Source organism: Neolamprologus brichardi, chromosome 20, assembly GCF_056152115.1.
Source record: "Neolamprologus brichardi isolate AB-2024 chromosome 20, ASM5615211v1, whole genome shotgun sequence".
Classification (NCBI taxonomy): Eukaryota; Metazoa; Chordata; class Actinopteri; order Cichliformes; family Cichlidae; genus Neolamprologus; species Neolamprologus brichardi.
In genome coordinates this window covers 10,165,548-10,188,660 of record NC_142123.1, presented here as the reverse complement: position 1 = coordinate 10,188,660, position 23,113 = coordinate 10,165,548, and the positions used below count along the sequence as shown (strand labels likewise).

General features: G+C 44.6%; 1 protein-coding gene across 2 annotated transcripts; it reads right to left on the bottom strand.

Moving 5' to 3' along the window:
* Positions 1–63: 63 nt before the first annotated feature.
* Positions 64–22,852, bottom strand: epha2b (eph receptor A2 b). Of its 2 annotated transcripts, none has more exons than XM_035905622.2 (17): positions 22,687–22,852; positions 21,952–22,031; positions 19,846–20,494; positions 9,286–9,441; positions 8,579–8,923; positions 8,268–8,395; positions 7,810–7,981; positions 7,637–7,733; positions 6,859–6,914; positions 6,614–6,739; positions 5,697–5,894; positions 5,535–5,596; positions 5,161–5,370; positions 4,903–5,052; positions 4,577–4,770; positions 3,520–3,675; positions 64–2,150 (listed from the first exon to the last, which is right to left on the bottom strand). In XM_035905622.2, the coding sequence occupies exons 1-17, from the start codon at positions 22,850–22,852 to the stop codon at positions 2,042–2,044; spliced, it is 3,054 nt and encodes a 1,017-aa protein (XP_035761515.2). In that variant the 3' UTR covers positions 64–2,041. The 2 variants fall into 2 exon arrangements, with proteins under 2 accessions (XP_035761515.2, XP_006785414.3); XM_006785351.3 differs by having other exon boundaries at positions 5,709–5,894; positions 22,687–22,817.
* Between the last annotated feature and the right edge of the window lie 261 nt (positions 22,853–23,113).

Here is a 23,113-nt window from a genome sequence, read left to right as displayed (position 1 = left end):
CACGTTACACTCAAATAAGTTTTTAATAAATGCAGGAATCAGAGTTAAATGTGAGATTTTTTTTAATGTTGGTTAGATCATATAACTGCTGTAAAACATTTTCAGGAGCAGCCTTGTAATCCGTTTCCACAGAGTTCGTCGAGCACTCTGATTTTTATTACAGTTTCCAACTCTAGAATTAAAAACAGCTAATAGCATCAGCATACCCAGGTGGGTGTAAAAACATTATGGCGCCTTTTAAAAGACACATTCTTCTGCTTGTTTTAATGTCCATCATGCAACAGGCTTTGCCAAACTCAAGACTTTATTGCTCAGCAAATGCAACAAAGGCAGTAAAAAGAAACCAGGAATGAAAAAAGGGACATTACAGCTTTTTTTTTTTCCTTTTTTTTTTTTTTTTTTTTAATTACTGACAATAAGAGAGCAAGCTCCAATTATAAACCCAGCTCAATGTTTATCAGGATAAATAAATACAAGTTCAAAATAAATACACTATTAAATACAGTATAAAACAACAGGCACAAAGGGAGGAAATTGCTCTTTGATGAAGGAAGAAAGCAAAAAAAAAAGTAGGAGATGCTGCTTTGGAAAGTGATGAACTTAGAAAAATAATCCGTTTGGTAGTTGGTAAATAGCGAAATCATGAAAACTATACAAAATGTAACTGCAATCAATAAAACACAGTAATAAAAAAAAAATCCCTTTTCCAAAGATGGGTGTCTAACTGCTACAACAGAATCAGAGATACACTTTGAAAATACATTAAAAATTCAAGTAAAGGAAGGTGTACATCAGTAACACAACGCATTGCAGTCATCAATTAAAGCACTGGGGCACACTGTCCACTATCCACTACTTACTATGGTACATTATAGAGCCGCTTCTTTTATATAGATGGAAGCAAACTCTCGCTAAACTCCTAGAAAGAGGCACTTTAACAAAAAAATAAAGTCTTTAAATGTCGGAAATCAAGCAACTGTCTATTCCTAGAGCTTCATCCAGTCGACGTGTTACCCAAACCAACAAGAATATGAACGAATGTCTGTAAAGCTTTTACAAAACTAAAGGAGACATTGAAATTGCAAACCAAACTATTATTTAGTGTGAAATTGTCTCAACCACAACCACTCATTATTTAATCCTCCCCATTTTTTTCTCCCCAGGGTATGTTTTTTTCTTTTCCCCTCTTCGTTTGCCGGCACACTACAAACAAACGTGCTGCATTCCAATGGAAACTTTTTATTGCAATTCCTGATTCTTCGATCCAAGTGCTACATTGTAGGTTTTCGTTCCTATAAACTAAGAGAGAGGGGGGGGATTCTGTACACATAGAGTACCTCACATGTCCTCTCTTTTTTTTCTCATATAAACATCACTTATAAGATTATAGCTTAATTTCTGCACACAGCCAGGAGGCGGCCAGTAAAAACACAAGGTCCATCTGTGTTTACGCACCCAGGCAACACCATCTCTTTAACTCTGGGCCAGCTCAAGCTCATTTCAGCCACTGCGGCGCTCCGTCCTCACCGGCCGGCCTAACAGGAAATGGAGCAAGGTGCCATTTAAAGGAAGATTTTGTGACATCACTGCCGACCACAGTCACAACAAAAAGGCTGATCACACCTTAACTGTGCCTTCGCTTGTTTGTTTGGTACTGGATACAACAAGCTCAGGGTACGATTTGTGTAAAGCATTCCAAGGAGTAGACTGTTTTATGAACCGTAAATGGAAAAAAAAAGAGAGAAAATAAAGATAAAATTGCATCTGTACAGAAATTATGGATAGTAAAAAAATAGATATTCAAATATACACAGTCTACTTGATATATTTGTCGGTGTGTATTTGCTCCATTCCCTGTAGATAAGAAGAAATCAGAAAAAATGTACAGTAAGCTTGTCTTATTCAGTCAGCCTGAAAGGATGGCACAGTCCTCTTGATTCTGATGATCCCAAGCCATCCCCGCAGTAGTGCTCCAGCTCCGTTTAGAGTTCAAAGGGCTGCCGGCTGCAGTGCCTGATTTGAATTCCCTTCATTATAAAGATCACACTGCAAACACGCTCAGTGTGCTGGTCTGGTCCTTTAAGCCCAAGATGCTGTAGGCAATTCTTTTCAAATGTCCAGGCAGCCTCACTCCGATGTTCTTAATATCCCTGCAAAGGAGACACACACACCAAGGAGGATATATAAGAGAAGCGCCACATGGATTTACAGTCTGGCCACATTCCAACACTTTTCACGCACATCCTTCCTGCCTCTCGAGCCTTGAAGTAATCACTGACTCATTCGACGTGATGAAATGCCAGCCCGGAGCTGAACCGATTCATGCCTACGTGGGATGCTTTCCAAGTGTGCAGTCTGCCAAGGCTTTGATTGATCTTTCATAAGAAAAATGAAAAAAAGGACATCACAGGGGGCTCGACGAGCGCACGACGCGAACCTGCGAAAGCCCTGCAACGCAGCAGCCTAAAGTCAAAGCCTTAATTACAGCCTTAATTACTTAACAAGGATTCTCCCTGCTGACGATGAATCAGTTGTCTGGCAAGCAGAGGGCGCGTTGTAAATAACTGCTGGTTTTCCAAGAGTGCTACCAGATGCCCCGAGATGGAAACATGGGGCCATGAAATCACACCATACTGTATGACAAATACTTCAAAAGGGTTTGTCTCTGCTTCACAGTCTGCCCATCTTCCCAAGATCAAGACCTACATATATACGTTGTGGCAGAATGGGGTGTGGAGGGGTTTATTTTTGGTTGGTCATGTGGTTAGAAAATGCTCTGGCCCTCGTTATAGACCTAAAGCAACCTTATACTATATGCTTCACTAAGCCTTTCTTCCCGAAACGTTGAGTTCATCTCATTAAATTACCCCTTTTGTAACCGGGGGAGTCAGGGAAGATCTAATTGCCTCGACCATCTTGTGATGAGTTCAGGGAGTACTTTCTGAGCGCACCTCTTCAATCTCTCCAGAAATCACATCCATCCATTTCAATTCAGTAATCTCCTCTAGTTGCTGCTCCTCTACAGCCTATTCCCTCCTCCCCCCCTCTTTCCCCTACTTTAATGTTGAAGAAGCCACAAAAGGCCTCCGATCTAAACGGGCAAAACTGGCGGTTTGTTAGGGGCTCGAGTAAAAGTGCCGTCCAGGGCAGCGGGTGTGATTGGGTGCAGGGAGGGGGGAGAGAAAGGATGGAGGAGGGTAAGAAAAATAAGAACTGCAGTAACCACAAGCCACCACCATCAGCCGACCACAAATGAGCCCCACTTCTTCTCCTTCCCTCGATTAAATTTTCCATCTCAAACATTTCTTAAGTTGTAACCGAGGCTGGCGATTATATTGAGTGCAAACTATTTTGCTGGCTGTTAAAACTTAACATCTTTAGGAAAACAGATACATGAACTGCCCGAGAGAAGTCCGTCAGGGGCTGGGAGGAAAAACAAGTGTGCAATTTTTGGATCTACAATCTTAAAACCTGTGAGCAAATAAGATAACTGCTACTTTAATATCATGTCACACGTACTCAGTTTTCATCTGCAGGACTTGTTCCATGGCGACAATCCCGGCGCAGGTGAAGTTCTCGCTGTACTGGCTCATCTTGATGGACTCCAGCCATTCAGACACCGACCTGAAGGGAGAGCCATCTGAGCCGCTGGTGCTTGGCAAGCGGATGGATACGCTGGTAAAGTAAAATGGATCCAAATGATAATAATCAGCAGGCTTTCCCCACAACAAAGGCTGATGACTGAACTGCAATTACTGTGCAGGAAACCAGTGATAAAAACCAGTCGGAGGAGTTGGGGCGAAAGATGGCGTGGCATCCTTTGTCCTGTCTCACCGTTTCTGGCTCTAATGCTTTTTCACAAAGGTGAAAGTATGTATTCTCACACACAAAAAACATCAAAAACAAAAGAACGGAAAACAACAACAAAAAAAATCTTTAGTCTTCCTTTAAAAGGAGTGCACGCATAATTCTTCCATTAGCCCAACAGCAAAGGTGTCAGTGTGTCCTGATGTTTTTAAGTATAACATCTTAAACACTGCCACTGCCCCAGTTGACCCTAAACATCCTGCAATTTTGTAAAATTAAACTTAATGGTTGAGCTGCTGCCTAAAGCTCTCTTTTGAAGCCAGGAAAGGTTGAGTCTGAAGTCAGACGGCCAACTCTGAGCTGAGTGTCGAGTCAGATTAGTCACGTTTTAAAACGCCTGTGACAAAAGTCCAGTCAGACGTCAGTCAAACTGTTTAAAAAAAAAAAGAAAAAAGCCTTGATTTATTAAATAAACTGAGTCATTTCCCTGACAGACTTGTTAATAATGATGTGCATAGTCTTCAATGCACATCGCATGGCTCTGTCTTAACATCTAGCAGAAGGGAAGCTGAAAGAGCTCAAAGGACGTTTACATAAATGAGACAGAAGGAGGGAAAAAGAAGTAATTTATATTATTATTGTATTGCCAAATGTTTTGATTAAAGGGCTCTTTCCAAGAACTGGTTGCTGATAGTGGCAGCCACTGTAGAGTCAGCGCTAGAAAAATATGCACTATAAGCCCTCTGCCTAGTGTTTAAATAAATCTTACCGTGGGTCAAAGTCTGCAATGGTCTTCAGGGACTCTGGGCTGCGCAGCAGCTTGTCCAGCAGGCTCACTATGTCTCCGAAACGTGGCCTCTTGGCGCGATCCTGGAGCCAGCACTGCAGCATCAACTGGTAAACGGCTGAGGGACAGTCCATAGGTGCCGGGAGCCTGAAAGCTTCATTGATGGCCTTCATCACCTGGAAACAGTTGATCTCATTAGCCCTTTTTTTGTTTGTTTTTTCTCTTTAAAATGGCAGGGTTCTTCAAACTTTGTGGTCTTTTTTTTTTTTTTTTTTAAATTCTATGAAGTTTGCTTGTCTGGCACATACCTCGTGGTTGCTCATGTCCCAGTAAGGTCTTTCTCCAAAAGCCATAACTTCCCACATGACTATGCCAAAACTCCACACGTCACTAGCCGAGGTGAACTTCCTGTATGCTATTGCCTCTGGAGCTGTCCAGCGAATCGGAATTTTACCTCCCTATGCGAGAAAAAAAAAAGTTAAAAAACGGTAAGAAACAGATCTTTAAAACGTGGTAAGATGATTCTGGCTGGAGAAAAGCTCTCAGGAAGGCCCACATATACTCACGCTTGTGGTGTACGTGCCCTCAGGATCGTCCTCCAGCACCCGGGACAGGCCGAAGTCAGACACTTTGCACTCCATGTTGTTGTTGACGAGGATGTTGCGGGCAGCCAGGTCTCGGTGGACGTAGCTCATGTCAGAGAGGTACTTCATGCCTGCAGCGATGCCACGCAGCATGCCCACCAGCTGGAAGGAAGAAATCTCACCATCATGGTCCTGGTGTAAGAAACAAAACAGTTATTATAATAACTTAAAAAACAAAACAGAAAAAGGATCAAACTCTGAACTTCAGAGCTCGTTCTTGTGTTTTTAACAGCTTCGTTGTGGCTATACATCACAGAGATAGTTGCATTAGTAAAAACTGTATGTTGTGGACTTACCCTGAGGTACCTATCCAGAGCTCCATTCTCCATGTATTCAGTTACGATCATGGCGTGTTTAACTGCACAAAGAAGCCACCAAGAATAATAAATTACACATCTTTCCATTGCACCAAAACAACTGAAACATATAAAACTTAGAAAAGAAGCGGTCAAACTCACAGAAACCCTTACATTTGGTAACCACTCCCTCTAGGCGAATGATGTTCTGGTGGGAGAACTGGCCCATGATGGAGGCCTCGCTCAGAAAGTCCTGCCTCTGTTTCTCGGTGTAGCCAGGCTTCAGTGTCTTGATAGCCACTGCCACCTCTTTCCTCCCCGGCGCTTTCAGAATACCGCGGTACACCTCGCCAAACTCCCCTGCAACAAAAAAAGAAAGAAAAAAAAAACACCATCACTCAGACACTTGAGTTGAAAACTAGATGCCCAATATTGGAACATGCATCTGATACATCTCAAGATTTTACCCACAGGGGTTTGGCTGTGCTACAGATTGAAAATGAGGAAGTCTGTGCGGCTGTTTTGCCCGGGGCTCTCTCATAGAGGTGTGTTCTCAGAGCCTGATTCTCTGTTGTTGTTTTATTAGCCTGTAGTTCAGGGTGGTGGTGGGGGGTGGGCATGGGAATCAGCTGTCACGAGAGGAGAACGGGTGGGGGGCACGCGGTCATGGGAAGTGGGTGTTGGAAAAGGCTGTTTGCTTACAGGGTAAAAGGTGGTCGCAGTTGAGTAAACATATCATCATGTGGGGCAGAAAATGGGAAAAAAAAAAAAGAAGCAGACAGCGCTCAGGAAGGTGCTCTGATATCGTTCCAAAACACCGTTCTTGCAACAGTTCCTTTTTTGTGTAAGTGTCAACTTGAGCCACGACAAAAAAGGTGCCACAGCCAAGAAGTTGCCATACGATAAAATGTCTCAACTTGTTGACGGATGTTAATCTCACGGAAGTAACCACCGTCAGTCACCCTGCTAAGCTGTGGAAAATGCACAATGTAAACAGCGAATTTGGGGGATTGGAAAAATCTTTCAACGTCTCAGAGCTAAGACCCACAACAGACCGTCTCAGCAGGGATGTCACTCACCAGCTCCGATGACTTTCTGTTTGGTTATGTGGCTGGGGTGGATTTCGGTGGCAAACTTGAGGACGGCCACGTTGGGGTCCTCGTATGTGTGTGGATCCACGTAGGTCTTCAGAGGCTTCAATTGTTCTGTCAACCAAAGGAAGCGACAACAACAACAAACACTGTTATCGTAGGTCGACAAATAAATCAAGTCAATTCATTGAAATGAGACAGAAAGGTGGGAGAATGTTTTATTTTTTTTTTACCTGGGGTGGAGAAGTACGTGTCCTCTGGTCCTTGCCTGGTGTGAGAGTTCCTTTTTCTAAAAACAAAACAAAAAAAAGGAATAAATAAATAAATAAAATCCATCTGCAAATTAATGCCCTACTTTATCTCTTTATTATTTTCCTCCTTTAACATCAAGAGCACATGGAAACCTTTGTAGCAATTTTTCTTTTGCTCTAAGGCTTTCAGAAGGATACCAACACTGCTGCATCCATTCAGAAAGAAGTGGCCCTTTGATAGCGGCTGTCGATAGGCTGTGTTTGCAAAGCTGATTTAAAGACTGAAAGACAGACGAGCAGGCGGGGAGGGAGGGAAGTAGACAGGCGGGCTACAGTACAATCTGCTACAGCAGAGACCCAGGTCACCTTTGACAAAGTACCCGTGGCTTGGTGCAGAAAGAACCAAGCCCCTCTTATCACCAACAATGTACCACTCTGGGCAAATTTCCTTTCAAGGGCCCTCCCACTACCCACCCAACACTCACTAGAATATCACCATTGAGCAATGACAAGGCACATTCAACGCAAATTCCTCGCCAGTGAATGCTGGGACACAAATCCAGATAAATAGAAAGAGAAAGCTGGCTAAAGGAAGAGAAAAAGTGAGAGGTGAGGAGAGATGAATGTGGGGGCCATTTGGAGGCCCCTCAAAAAGGAAAAGCAGAAGAATGAGGGAGGAAGCTGGTGGAGGAGGACTTATTCTGACCGATTAGCAGACAGAAAGTGGAGGGAAGGGAAGCAGAGCGGGACGTTTACTGACCGTCTGTGGAAGAAAAGGAACGCGAACACTACGATCAGCATCGTCGCCACCCCAACTGCCGCCACTAATAAGACTGTGTAGTTCTGAGACGGGCTTCCTGGAAGAGGAAACGAGGTTAGACGCACACATCTGAATGAAACTAGTGAAACTTGTAGAGGGATTCTGCTCCGTACCTTCAGTCAAGGTCTCGAAATGCTCCTCCTTTCTGGAGCCTTCGGAGTTGTCATCGCTGCCGAGGGCCTGCACAATGAACAGGTAGGACGTGCCCGGGGCCAGATCTTTGATTTGCGCCGAGTTCTTGTCGAGCGTGAGCACGGTGTAGGTAGTCTTATCAAGGTTATCATCCTGGAAGGCAGAGGAAGAAATTGGATCTAAGCAGCCAGTGTTACTGCAGAAGACGTGATCCTGCAGCCATTTATAGCATTTAAATCAGTGGCTTAAGGTTATGGCCAAAATGGTGATGTCTGATTTTGAAAATGCCTCGTGATGATAATTATGAATACTCAAAATAGATCCAGTGGATCTGTTATTTCAACAACATGCGAAACACACATACACTGACACAAAAATGATACATAAGGCAAAGTTTGATTTCAGGGCATTCCTGGTGAGAAAAACAAAAGATGCTCACCTTCTTGTGGTAAGTTAGTTTATACCGGATGTGAAGCTGGGCACGTGGTCGAGGGGATACATCCCAGGAAAGAGCCAGGCTGGTGGAGGTCTGTCCCACCAGTCGCATTGAGGTAATTTGGGGGGGATCTAAGGAGAGGGTAGAGAATATTAGGGTTTTTTTATGTGAAAAGCTGAGAGGATATAGGAAACAGTAGATAAAATAATAGTTAGACTTTAGAGATAAAATCCGACAGGTCATCTTTCAACCTGTGGAGCTGTCACTACCTCACAGATAGCCCCACACTGATGCTTCATATCAGCTGCGCTCACCTGTGTAGTGCAGAAATATAGTGACATTGCTCCTGGATGCTGGCCGCTGAGCCCCACTAGCCCACTGCGACACGCCGCTGTGCGCCTGCACGATGAAGGTGTAGTTGAGGTGAGCTTCCAGCTCGCTCACTGACACCCTGGCCTCAGTCAGCTTCGTGCTCCCCGGCTCATAGCGAACTCTCTCCCCACAGGGCTGACACACAACTCCATCACAGCGCTGGCATTCCACGCTGTAGGTGATGTCATTACGACCTCCGGTGTCTTCAGGGGGGGTCCAGGAGAGGATGAGTCTTCCCACGGAGGGCTGACGGACAGCCGAAAGATCTCGTGGCGCAGAGGGGGGGCCTGGTGAGCACAGGTTTGAAATGCACGCAGCATTAAGAGCAACAAAGAAGAGAAGCACACGATGCCAGATGTGTGGGATTTTTTTTTCCAGCTATGACTGGAAATATACTTTTTTTTTTAGAAAAGAAGTTTGATAAAAATAACTTTTAAACATGTCCGGTGTCGGCTGAAAGTCATGCTGCCAGTTCAAAACCATAAACACACCCCTGCACATCCTGAAGGATTCACAGTCACTTTTAAAATGTCTGTTTTCATTACACACTGGAAAGGTCACGTGTGGAAATGGCACTGGTTGCACTGGCCGAGTAGCAAACACATCCTCATTTCAAATGTTTCTTTTTTTTTTCTTCTACAGATCTCACCTGAGCAGGGTCCAGTAGAGGGGTCGGTTGGGGCCCGGAAGAAACCATCCTTGCAGGGACAAAGCACAGCACCATGTTCCAGCGTATCGGTGTTGGCAGGACATGGCTCGCACGCGTCACTCGATGCCTCCGCTTTGAAAGAGCCAGGCCGACATTCTGCATAGACAAAGATGACATTTGCATAAGCAGCAGAACAACAAATGACTTCAGGCAGCATCCCAAATGACAATGCAAAGCTAGTTTCTCCAGATCTTTCTACACCCGTCAATAGACCAGCAATGCTGTGAACTTTTGACCTCATGTGCAACACAATCAGGCTAAGTTGACATGTCAAGACTAAAAGTCACATTTATACAGGGCTCAGTAATTTGCTGGTTGCGGACAGGGATTGATCCAACCTTCCAATTAGCAGATGACCTGTTCTACCTCCTGAGCTTCAGCCACCTCCAAGTGAAAGATATTTTGTAGGGAAAACATGTGCAAGAGTTTGCATGGTGCTGGCTCTACTTATTAAAATACTCAGATGAGCCCAACCCAGCCTGCGCTCCTGCCCTTTACTTCTTCAACCACTAACGCCTCCTCCCTCACTCCACTGCTGGCTTCTCACTGTTTCTCAAAGCACAACCAGTTATGCCACATTTGACGATACTTAGGTTTTCAGTGCTGCAGCGGGAGAGAGGAATGGAAGCAACAGCTTTCATTAAAAACACCAAGAATCAGCCCAAAACTGCATCCGCGTGCGCCTGACAATCCATCGTCTCTATTTTTTTTCCTTTTACAGAACCACATGCAGATCTTTGAAACTGTATCGCTCAGATAAGATGACACCCGATTTCACACGTCCAACTCTGAATAAAGAGACGCAGGTAGGGGTCCAGCTGTGCGTAGCCGCGGTGAAATACGAACTTAATGTGGTGTGAAATCTCAGAGAGAGCGTGCCGTAAAGGGGAGTGAAAACGAGATGGCTCCCCATTAACTCCGCGAGAGCATTCCAACGCCTGCTGCCGCTCGTGTCCTCGCGCCGTTGCACATTCATCCACACACGCGTTCATGTGTGCACCGAACACATGCACAAAATACACATACATGTATGCAAAGCACAGCCTTGGACACATGGGACAATCTGACATCAGAACAGGGATTATGTCCACTGCCTGTCACCTGTTCACATCCCTCTGCTAAGTCAGTTCAACTACACACACATATACATAATATATACATACACAAACACAAAAAAAGACATCTCTGCCTTTGTTCCAAGTCCTGGAGTAAATAGCTAATGACAGACCTTTACATTTTCTCACTTGTAAAGGTTCAAGTGATAAAAAAATTCAAAAGAGGTGCTGGAAATAAAGAGATCAGACAATGTAAGAACCCTTCATGATATTCAAAGACTGTGGTTAACGCCGCTGACAGAGGAAAAGCAACAAAACATTCAAATCAAAGGCAAAATGTACGCGTTCCAACAGGGGCGACTTATAAAGGAGAGCCGAGGATGACGATAAAATCAGATTCACGCAGAATTCTTTCACTGAGGTCGAAATGAGTCAAAGTTTATCTGAAACCTACAAGTGCCGACACACAAAAAGAAGACAGACAGCACATGGCTGTGGCTCTGTTTAAGATATATCAAGGGGATTTCCTCAATAAACCGTACATTTCACTCCAGCTTCGCTTATTTTTTTTCCCTCAATCTTTGCGGGTTGGGAGCTGCGCTGCTGTGAACGGGTGTGTGTGTTATATAAGGATTATAAGACAGAAAAAGACGCTCAGCTTGAGGTATTTGTTTTGTGTTTTTTAAAAGTTTGGCCAACAGGCTTACGCGTTACTCAATCCTCCCTCAAGACAGCGCCTCGTTTCTGTCTCAGCCAGCTGTTTCACCAACAGCTACTGCTACTCATTAACGCAGACGAGGCAAGAGGACAGGAGAGGCAGGAGAGTGGTGGTGTGAAGGGGACAGAAGAAATACTGTATCCTGCTGAGGACTGAAGAAAAGAGGGGAGAAAGAAAGGAGACGGGGCAGGGTGAACTCGCTCATTGAGAAGGGGGAACAGCTGCTGCCTCAAACCCCGATTCATACCCCTACCTCTCCTCCTCGTAATCCCCAAATTCCTTCCTCCTCTCCTTTCTCTCCTCCCGGTCGCCTCTAAAAAGCCTCCCAGCTAACCCATTAACATTGCTATTCACCGCTGACCAACAGGCAAAGAGAATGCAATGCCATTCAAGTGCTGAAAGAAGAAGAAAAAAAAAAGAAAACATACAAACAACCAAGCGCTGCAGATGGGAATAGCCGGAATGCCACATGGCAACTGAAAAGAGGAGGACTAGCCTCTTTTTGGCGCTACAGTGCCGGCTGCAATGCATCGTGGTCAGGCCTGCGGAGATGATGGCCTTACTCTGCGAGTCCCCTCTATAATCAAGATGCATTCCAGCGCACACCACCCAACAGGAGGCCTGTACCAGAGCGCCTTGAGAGCAGATTCATTTTCAGCCCAGGTCTCAGCTGTAACAAAAAAAGGTCAAGGAGTTTGTGTATCATGAACATTTGAGTCACTGTGACGGTAAATGAAAGTAGATGATTCTCTGCTGAGGTATTTGATGAGAAAATTCCTCGACAAAGGAGAAAAGACCGGTGAAAGACAACTTCCTTGTTCCACGGAGAAGGTGGAGAGAGGGGCTTTGGATTGTTGCTGGACACAACAGGAAACAGGAAGTGTGAGACTGACGCAGACTTCCTTCCTAAAGCAGCCAATCAAAGCATGGAAGCATAAGGGGAGCGTGACCAGGAGAAGAACCGCCGCTGTGGCTACCAGAGACCTGAGACAGAATAATAACCCAAAAGGAAGCCAGAATGTGTTGACCCAACACGAACAGAGGCACTAAACCCACAAAGAGAGGGGGGGGGGGGCTCCTTAGATGAATGATCGTGTATACAAATGTCTCTCAGCCAGCTTCTTCAGAGTTGAAACATTTCACAAAGTTAGACTGGCCATTTTTTCCCCTCCCTGTAGCTACAAAGAAAGGAACTGTTTGTCATTTGAGAGGCCCCGTGTGCCTCGAGTGGCTCTGTGTTTGTTTATTGAGAGTGAGTGCAGGGGCCCGCTACATTGCTGGGAGCCTGAGTGGCTCTGGAGTGGGAGCCTCCGATGGCCACCCCATAAGGCTTGTCAGCTGAAGTTAAGATGGATGGAGACGCCGAAATGATGAATGCACGGTCGGAAAGATGGATGAATGGGTAACATGGTGGCTCAACAACAGGAATCGGCCCTCAGGACTCGGGCAGCACATGGTAAGGGGAAACCCCCCTGGTCCCCCAACAATTGAAGCCAGTGCAGGGCTTTTTAAAGGCAGTAAGGTCATGTCTGCCTCAGGGCAATTGTGAGTTAAACTGTGCATGGCTTACAGGGAGTCAGTGGCCAAGTAAAACAAACACATGCTCGCAGTGAGGAGGAGGAGGAGGGAGAGAGAAAGGATAAATTCAGAACTACAGCCAGTGAACAGAAAAGAAAAAACATCTTGCAAAAATAATACCAACCAAGAAATAAATGCAATGTCTAGATCTTAATCAGAACGGCTCCCCGAGTATAATCGAAGGCATTTGCGTGTACCCTTGTCTTCTTATTACACTCCCCATCCCCCTGTTTTTCTCCACCTTGGGACAAACCTGTAATTGCAATATGTCATGTCATTTTGTTTGTATGTAGGGTGACAACACGCCATTAGCATTTCGGGGTACTCGGAGGTAGTGGAACAATGGGGGTCTGTGTTGGAGGAGGTGAACTGGTAATATGAGCTGGGGTGTGGGGGTCACGGAGGTAAAGGAGGGGAGAGCAGCAGAAGGCAGTAAAGGTGTAAGGGCTGAGAGCAGAGTGTGCATGTGTGCATGTTGGGGGTGGGTGGGTGGGTAGAGAAGCATTAGTCAAAGGGATTAGCTGACCAATGGAGCAGCTGTAAGGGCATTACATCTGTTTTACAATTGCTCTCAGGCTTTCATCTGGGGTTGCTAACAAACACAATAAATTCCCCGATCTGCTTTCGCCTCTCACTCCCTTTGTCCACCCAGATTTACTGACAGGAGGAGGAAAACTGGGAGAGAAAGGTCGAGTCAAGCAGACACGAAATGTGCTCAGCGTTTCTAAGGTTTTGCAGATGCATCAAAGAAACCAGTACTGGTTGAGGTGAGCCAACACGGACAGCTTCAAGTGGTTTTCCGCAAAGCTGCTTGGTAGAGCCAGACGACCAGGTGGCAAACGCGACACATGTTTTACTACACCACAACAAGCCAACAGGTAACACGCTGGATGCTGATCACTGTCTGCTTCCTGGCTAGGGGAAGTGGCCAAAATGAGACCGAAATGCACCAATAAACAATAAAGGTTATCAGGGAGGACAACGAAATGGAAAGCGGCTGAGCAAGGCCGCTCGGCATCGACCGACAATGGAAAGCCCTGAGCCAACGGGTTGGGGAGTCACCAAGGGATTAGGTGACCTCCGGTTTCCGCTGTGGGCTCGTCCTGTTAGCAGTGAAGGGCGGGTGGGTGGTGTGTTGTGCTTGGGGGAGGCGGGGGTGACGGACTGACATGGGGGAAGGAAAGTGCTGACCTCACACACCAGCAGTACAATACAATGCGCTTCACATCGGCTCCTACACACACACACACACAGCCTGCAGGCTCAGGAATGTCACCAAGAGGAAATATGTCCCAACTTCCCCACCACAACCAACACACACTAAAAAGCTAAAAATTGCTAAGGGTCAGTTGTTTGGGCCAATGGACATTTGGAAACTAAATAAGGGGACTGCAAAAACAAACTGGTTGTGTTGGTCAGAATGTTGAGGACTCCAATTAAAGCTGCACTAATCAACTTTTTAAAAATACATTCACAGCACTACGTGTAAATCAAAAACACTTGTTTGTCATGACGAACACGAAAAGTAAACACTTCCTGTTAGTTCTAAAGAACCTTTTCCCCCCGTTTTTCACTCATTGTTTTGGTTTTCCATGACATGAGGATTGCTAAACATCCAAAAACTAGCATTGTACTCAGTGCCTCAATGTTCATATAATTATTTAATGATAAATAATAAAATACGCATGGAAACCATTTGTGCTAATTACACTGTAGATGCAAAGCTATACATTTTGTAGGTTTCAAAAAGTGGGCTTCCCTCTCATGTGCCTCACAGTTGTTTGCTCCACTGCCTACTAACTCCTTCATTTAACTTGGACGACGTGTGAGACTTTGGTCTTTAATTCTGCAGCTCAAGTGACTACAATTGCATTTTTCGCTTAGCTAAACCTTAATGTGGCTGCCATATTGATACAGTGCACATCTAAATGTTTTGGAGGCAGGAGGTCTGTCTACAATTAAAATCATTAGAACTCACTGAATTTTCAGCAAGTGTTTTAAGTGGTTAGTACTGTATGCCGGCCTTGAGAGTTCAAGCAAATTAAGAAAAGACCAACAAAGAGAAAAAAGCTGCAAAAAGTACACAAAATACAACGGAAGTTGAATAAAACTCAACGGAAATAGAAAAAAGGCTGTGCAGAAAAACTCCCAAATTTTAGGGGGAGAAAATAATGTGATGGAACAGCTGTGGAAGTAAGCTAACAGGAAATGGCTAATAGCAAACATGCATCTACGGTATTATATGAATTAAAACATGCATTACCTGCAACTTTTTCGCCCTCACAAGGTTAGACGCAACTGTTCTGTCACGTTAATGTCTCCGCAAAAACACGGTTGAGTTTTATTTAACTTCTACTGTTTTTCTATTTGCTCTTGTTTTCTTGAGTTGCACTTGGTTTGACCTATCAGGGCCACTGTAGGGTTAGGTATTCACCTCAGATTTTTTTTTTTTTTTTTAAATATATACATATTTTTTAAAATAAAATCATGAAGTGCCCCACGGCTTGACCGCAACACCAGTCACACTTTTTAAACCACAGTAGCATGATTAGCTGCAGTCCACATTAAAAACTTGTGCTACATTTTCTGTCATCTTGTTTGAATTAACTGCCAGTGTTCTGCTCGCTACAAGCGTGGCCCAACAAGACTGTGCATGACACCACTTGAAAGTCCACCCCCACCCCCATTACCTAACCAGCTCACTCAAGTTCAGCCCGCTAGGCAGACGTTAGCTTGGCGTAAGATCTGAGAAATCCAAAGTAAATCAGTGTAATCACAGTGGGTTTATAGCCAAGGTTATATCTAGACTGTGCATCTAAATGAACAGCACTGTCCAACGAGTTTGTGACTTAAGCAATTTTTCCCCCTTTTTTTCCCCTATTTTGGAGATCAGCCACAGGGATCAAAGGTTAAAGGAGTTTGGTAGAGCAGAAAATTTCAGTGTGGGGATTATCCTGCAGGAGTGAGATGATTCCATTGTGTAAAATCCACTTTAAGCCAGCTAAATGAAATCCCTGTCATCTTGAGGAGTGGTGCCGTGTTCACGTCTTTGCACAGTCACCATCAGATTGAGTGAAATTGCACAACACCTTTGTTTTAATAAGTCTGCAGTCACCATGAGGAACCAGCTGGCTCTCAGCGCAACCAGATTAAAAGATTTACATCTACTGAAGTGTCTATCTCTGACATTTTAGATTGCAAATGCCAGATCAAGTATTTTGTTTTTAAATATTTTACTTCCATCAAATGTTTATGTCTTAACCATTACATGAAGCCAGTTGTTTTTTCCTCTCCCCGTCCACTAAAAACTCTCCCATTGGCAGAATTGTTCTAATTTAGCTTCTATTTATCTTTACGAGCCACTTGCGGAGAAATGTATTTATCAAGGGCTGAGATGAGAATTGTACACAGTCTAAATAGTCCCATCATAGCCGTGTGAAACGGGATGTTTAAACTCTATTGGTGTCATATTCATGACCTGAACCCCGGCCAGTAATAACAGCCACTCAGTGATTTCACAGGAGACATGAACACAAGACGTGGAGGAAAGACTTTTTGTTTGTCTGTAAGTTTATTGTACTTGGGGCAGCTTCTGCAACAGTGCGCATTTCGGGAGTAAATTGCGATAAAATGACGATGCAAATAATCTGCTGAGATGAGAAACTATTAAATAAATACGAGATGGGAGGGCGGAAAATTGAGGAGGCTAAAATAGAAAGACTCTTCAGGGACAGGGAGAGAGGGGGGCAGAGGACGGTAAAAAGAGAGATTGCACAAAGGCAAAAAAGCAAGCAGAACCAGTAGTTACTCTGCTTAAAAAGACTAAACACACCCAAGTCAATTACTACCCATACAAATCACTCACCACAGCATGCAGTCACAATTACAACAGTCACCAACTGTTTGTTACATCAGCTGAGGACGAGCTTGGAAACACGGACTCAGAGAGCAAGAGGTGGGGGGGAGAAAATGGTTTACTGGAAGCTTTTTGGAGAGGAGTCGGAACTTTACTGGAACTCGGGGGAACAGTTGTTCCACCGAAAGTGCCCTCAGCAGTCCAAATATGCCACGCTGCGTGTCTTTTTCTTTTTCTATAGCGTCTTCTGTAAACCATAATATGGGATTAGGCCTTATTTGTTGAGGCTTTAGAGCGACCGATGAGGTGTGGACCAGGGCACTTAGACACAAAAACCAGAGGACCAGCTGTGATCCTTTGAGGAGGTGCAACGGGTATGCCGTTGCATTGTGCCAGGGAGGACTGTGGGTAAGGAAGGGCGTGATCGGCTGCAGAGGAAAACTGTGTCAGTGTCAAAAGTGAGTCACAAGGGGAAAGTGTTGAGGTTTAAAAGACTGACCAGGTAATTGAAAGAAAGTTGTGATTTTTTTCCCCCCACAGAATAAAAAAAGCAAAGTTTATTTCCACAGCATCCTGATCCATAGCAGATGGTGAAGGGAAACAATCAAAGAAAGCTTCCTCAGTGCTCTATTTACAGTTTAGATTAAGTGGGGGGTTTTAAATACACTTTTTTGAACATTTTTAAGCATTAAAAAATTAATTAAAAAAAAATGTAAAAAGAGATTTTTAATTTTTTTTTTACAAAATCTACACTTGTAAAGTATCTAAAAGTGTCCCAATTTTAAAAACCACCCCCCCCCCCCCTAAAAAAACCCCATCTTGTCAGCCTTGCTGACTCATATGATTTACAACCAGTTCATAAAAACGCTTACAATAACTGCTCTAAACACTCAGTGCAGTGCAGGAAGCGATGCGTTTTATCTTCAGGGTCTGTTTGCTCGGTTCTGAGCATCGACAGCCACCAAGAGAACAGCGCAACACACCAAATAGAAAAAAGAAAAAACAACAACAAAAAACCTCAGAGGTTTAAAAAAAAAAAAAGGGGGGGGGGGGGGGGGAGAGAGAGAGAGAAAAGAAAAGGGGGGGGAAAAAAAGATCCCTGCGGTACAGTTTGACAGAGAGTGATCTCCAAGCCAAAAAAGTACCACAGTGAGGAGCTGTGATGAAGAGACGGGAGACAAAAACCAGATGAAGTCACAGGTTTCTACTTTAACAGGTCCCACGGGAGGAGCAAGGAGTCATAAAAGTGAGTGAACACATTGCCGAACATGGAAACTTTCAACCCATGTACGAAAAAGCGCCACAATTGAAGTTTTGTGGTTTCTCCTGTAACAACGCTCCACACAGGAAAGAAGCAGGGAGAATGATTAACTGTGCGTCGGTAGGATATTCCACTTTAAGCTCTCTGAACCATTCATCTTGGCCCACACTGCAGCTCTGTGATTCATTTCCACCTTCATCTGCAACTGCCCTCATGCATCTTAGGCCTCTCATTTAACTTCATCCTGGTAGTTTTTTCCCCCCTTGGGGCGGGGGGGGTTTTGTTTAGTCATCTTTATGTGAGGGCTCGACCCGGAGCTGCTCTTCCCCCTCCTGGGAATTCCACAGGTCTGGAGTAATGCTGGAAGGCTCCTCCTCAGCAAACCGATCAGGAATGTATCAACCACGAGGGAGAGGAGGTGGAGGTGTGCTCCACCGGCCATGCGGTGGGAAACACAGCACTCCATTGTTCTCCTACCTTTACATTCCCTCTCCTCTCTCCATTTAAAAAAAAATCACGCCCCCTCCTCTAAACACAGCTTCTCGTTTTTGCATGACCCCTCTCTCTCGCTCATTCCTTCCTGCTTCTCCTCCCTAATCATCTTACCTGCCACTTTCCTGCAGCTAGAAATGATCTACTGACAGAAAACGTAATCGCTTTTAAAACAGCGCTACCACTGGTGGGGAAACTAAATGGGAAAGTAGATCTGTTACAGAGCCACAGGTGGATTTACAACCGCTGCCCCCAAATGTCTTTCAGATGACGATTAGAGGTATTCATACCCGTATACGAGTGATTCAGGTCAGGTATGTGGGTGGGTACGACCAAGTGTCACGAGCAGCAGAGAATGAGGCTCCTGAGTCTTCAGGTGTTCAGTTATGGAAACGGATCTGAACAGGTCCTTGCATGCCGGGCTGTGCAATATGTTCATATACACTGCTAAAGTCAGACACACACACACCCCACAGTGGAAGCTCAGTAAATCTGTGACAACAGAGGGAGGAGGATCAAGACATGGATGCAGACAGGGGGACATACAGCCAACTTGCCCGTTCACACATAAGAGGAGGGCTTCAGCGCTCTGTGACGCTTGATATGAACAAAGTGAGTGAGGCTCAAAAAGCTTCCTCCTGCCGCCTCCCACTTCCCCCCCCTCCCCAAACCATCTTTAAAGATGCTAATCCATCACAGTACAGTAGCCTCCCGGCTTCTTTGATCACTTTCAGTCACTCTGACAGCCCTCACCGCAATAATAAAACCCTTCTTTTGCAGGACTTTAGGCTCAACTGCACCACAACTACAAAGGCAAAGGGACAGATGTATCACTGGACGACATATCACACTCAAAAGATAACGAGAACAGGTGATAATGAGGTGGCAGGAAATCAACCTAATGCAACATGCTGTAAGCCCTGAACCACGAAAGGCCATGTGCTTGAGCAAGACTTTAAAATATGGGATTTAAAAGCTGAGTGTGACTCCAACCAAAAAGTTTCTTTATTTAAAAGATACATTTTCAATATTTTTTGTTACCAAATGAGATTCACCAGCGATGAAAAATGAATGAGTCAAGTACAACCTGACTCGAAACCTCTTCTCCCAACTTAAGCCTCCATATTACAAAGGCTTTAAAGTGCTTCACATGACTCTTTTCTCAGAACTGCACATGTTAGTCATAGTGAAACCCAAAAACACTTTTCCTAATTTTACAGGTATCAGTTCAAGGTCAGGGATAATGCTAGGGCATGTACAAGTAGGCCTCAACATTCCTTCCATTGCAAAAAAGAACCATGTTAGCCAAAGGCAGAATTCCACTGAATTACAATCATAATACCCGTCATGAAGATCCACACTCTGCCATCCAGGCCTGTTTTACACCCCGTGGCAATTAAAATAAAGGTAAATAGTGACTAATGCTGGATGGGTGCTTTAAAAAGCACACTCTCCTGGGAAGCGAATCCTGGTTTACACCCGAAACGCCTGTAGACAGAAAGACTTTGAGAATTCCAGAGACTCAATCGCATGTGCTCACCTTGACATGCGTCTTTGACCTCTTCGTAGCCCGGTTTGCACTGGCACTGTCCGACCTGCACCGCCCACTTCCCTTCCTCGGTGCAGTAGATGCGAGGTGACTCCTCACTGGCTGCGTTATCCACGCATACCCCGCTCACTTTCGTAAGCGGCTGGTTCTCACCTCCGGCCACCGTCTCGGGGAACGTGGCGAGATTCTGTACGGTGCCCGGGCAGGTTTTGTAGAAGACCCTGACGGAGAGAAGGGCGATGCAGGCTCCGATGTCTTGAAAGGCCAAGTAGAAACCTTTTCGAGACAGCCCGTCCACCACTCGCGTCTCTGTGTTGATGTGCATTTCATTTTTGCCGGTGATCTCATCCGGAGCTATGGTGGCCACCTTCTTAAACTGGCTCTTGCGGAAGGTGGTGCCCACATCTGCATCCGATTCGGACGTATAGAGGTTGAAGGTTTCCTTGCATATTAACGAGGCTCCGTCGAAAGAGTTGCAGTCGCGTACGATAAACTTAAGTTCCACAAAAACCCGCGAGGCCAATGGATGCCGCTGGATGAAGGTGGTGCGCAGCCAGTTGTCCTGCTCACGCTCCTCCACGTTGCAGATGGAGTACGTGTAGAACTGAGAGCCATTTAGAGTCCTCTGGACAACCTCCCACTAAAGAATAAGAGCACACACACACACACAAGCGAAAAAGGTTAAGAGGTACGAACACTGAGCCCTGGGCAGCCCATAAGCATGTGCAAACCAAAACTACCAGGACAGCAAAGGAAAAAGGCTCCATCGCACTCCTCATAAGGGTTCAGCTATTGTACTACTGTATGAACGGTATGAGTGTGTGTCAGGGAAGCCATGCTCCACAAATTGCTAATTACTCCCTGTGAATATTTTTACAGCTTCACAGCAATAACACATTTCTGGGACATGGAAAAGTGCACTTTACGAGAAGCATAACAATACAGCAAACCTCAGGGGCTGATGAGCATGAGCATTTCTGACATTGCAAAGATACCAAATTATTTCCAATTCCAATTCCCCCCCCCCCCGCTACTTGTTGGCATGTTCCCCAAATAGCTTTGCTGCTTGCATATTAAATGGTGCCACAAATATCTCTGGTGAAAAAAAAGTGACAGCGAGTTTTAACAAAACCTTGGCTCCTGAGAAACAACTGGCCCCACGGAGACAGAGGCTGTGGTTTAGTCTCTGCATGTAGCCCCTGTCCTATTAATTAAATTTTTAAAAAAAAGGGCTTAGCTGGCCGATTGTGTGGCTGTGCATATAAACTAAATGTGCAGCAGCAGAACCCACACATCTATAAAACAGCTGGTGAACATTTTTCACAATTTTTACGAGGGGCCCTTAAAACACCTGAGGCTGATTAATGAAAAAGTGAAACTTATGTAAAGGTTTTATTTCTTTTCCTTTTTTTTCCTCTTCAAGAAATTTGGGTGAGCCATCACGAACACGCCTGCACATGCCTTTGACTCATCAGTACATGAAATGAAGCCATTTACTGTGAATTTGCATGAGCCTGACTGGTCAATTCCTGTGAAACTGCAGCCCAATCAGAAGGCATTATATGTTTCTAGTACACTGGTGTAATAATGTGCCGGGCACTGCACTAAATGTAGACGTTTACGTTTCCCCCTCCATCCTAAATCCATCCTCTCCCCCCCCCCCAAAAAAATAGAGAGGCACCACATGCTGCAAACTTTAAAAGTTAATTGCTCTCTGACATACAATTCTGGAGCTGAAGCCTTCAAACCACAAGAAGCCACAAGTATTCCCAGTTGAGCGCTAGCAGCTATTCTGTCTGCCTAAGCTTTTGGTATAGTCCAGACATGCTTGGATGCAGTTCCTGATAGGATCCAGCTACTCTATGGCATATAAGGTTAACTGATTTTCATTAAAAAAAAAAAAAACTAAACATACACACACAGCAGCCGCTCCACATCTAACCACAGGAGTCAAATAGTCAAGTGTCATCAAAGTGGAGGGTCTACATTCAGCTGGAGCCTTTCCGTGCATTTTCTCCATGCTGATTTGTCCTTAAGGCAAATTCCAACAGGAAACGTGGGAGCTGGAGGAGAAACCAGAAGCAGAGCTTTACTCACCCCGGTCTTCTCTCCCTGATCTAAGGGCCAAGTCAGCCAGCCCAGTTCATCTCCTGACGCCCTCATGTCCAAAAGCACTTCTGTGGAGACACGAGAACAATTTCAATTTCACAATATTTATCCAGAAAACATTTTGTTTGGTTTGAAATAAGTAAAAAATATTTGACTTTTGATTCTTCAGAAGAGATATCTGTAAATAAGAAGCCATGAATAAGTTGGAGTTTTGCTCTTAGACTAAAGAAGCGATCAGACTTTAGTTAAATAAGAGCGGCAGCGCGCTGCATGAGTATTAGACGTTTCATTTGCCACATGCCAGCAAACTTTGATATACTCGAGTCAGCGTGTTGAAATCTATTATTCCTCTTTTAATATAGAGAAGGAGTGGGAGGAAAAAACATCACAGCGCGATCACTCAAATTGTGGCAGATTTCACCTGCTGGTGCGACGTGGTTTACTGAAGCGCACACGAAGTCTCAGCATTGCTGATGGTTAATAATCAAACCAAACTCCGGGAAGTTCTTTTTTTTATCCAAATAAAACATTGAAATAAAGAAAGAGACAGAGCAGTGCAGGACTGTCATAAAGCATGAAGAATATTTCCTGGTTGTTAAAAAAAACAACTTTTAAGTTGGTGTCCCGCATGGCACGCGTGCTTCCCTTAAGCAAAATCTCACAGAAAGATTTAATGCAAACAGGTTTTTAAATGATTTGCTTAAAAAAAAAAAAGTCCCTCACCTTCTTTAGTTTGTATTGTAATAAATATGCCATTGAGAAGTACGTATGAAAACAAATAACGTTTGATTCCACCCAAGAAATCCATTTGGAAAAACTTTTCCTTCCTCTCTCCGCTGCTGGGCTTGGCTGGGACTCTGAGAGGTGAGCACAGCTCGCTGCAGCTCATTCACAAACAGCACGACACGTCACGGACTCCGCCCGCTGGAATGTGTGTGTGTTTGTGTGAGCGAGTGTGTGTGCATGGTGTGTTTAGCGTTTCCAGAGGTGGGAGTGAAAGGCAGTGGGGTGGTGAGGCACTTAGGGACTGTTGGACATTTCACAATTACAAACGAACCATCACGAACATCTCAAAGAGCTTATCATAGTTAGTACAGCCTGGTGCAAGTTTCCAGAGAAAACCTGAAATATTTCTGTGTGCAATCAACCT

Bases quoted from the DNA above. Each gene is read 5' to 3' on its own strand.
- epha2b (XM_035905622.2), bottom strand. From the start codon at position 22,852: ATGAGCTGCAGCGAGCTGTGCTCACCTCTCAGAGTCCCAGCCAAGCCC. The intron at 4,771-4,902 runs GTATGTGCCAGA...AACTGTTTCCAG, and splicing joins GGGACATGAGCAACCACGAG to GTGATGAAGGCCATCAATGA. The intron at 2,151-3,519 runs GTACGTGTGACA...TCTCCTTTGCAG, and splicing joins GTCCTGCAGATGAAAACTGA to GGATATTAAGAACATCGGAG.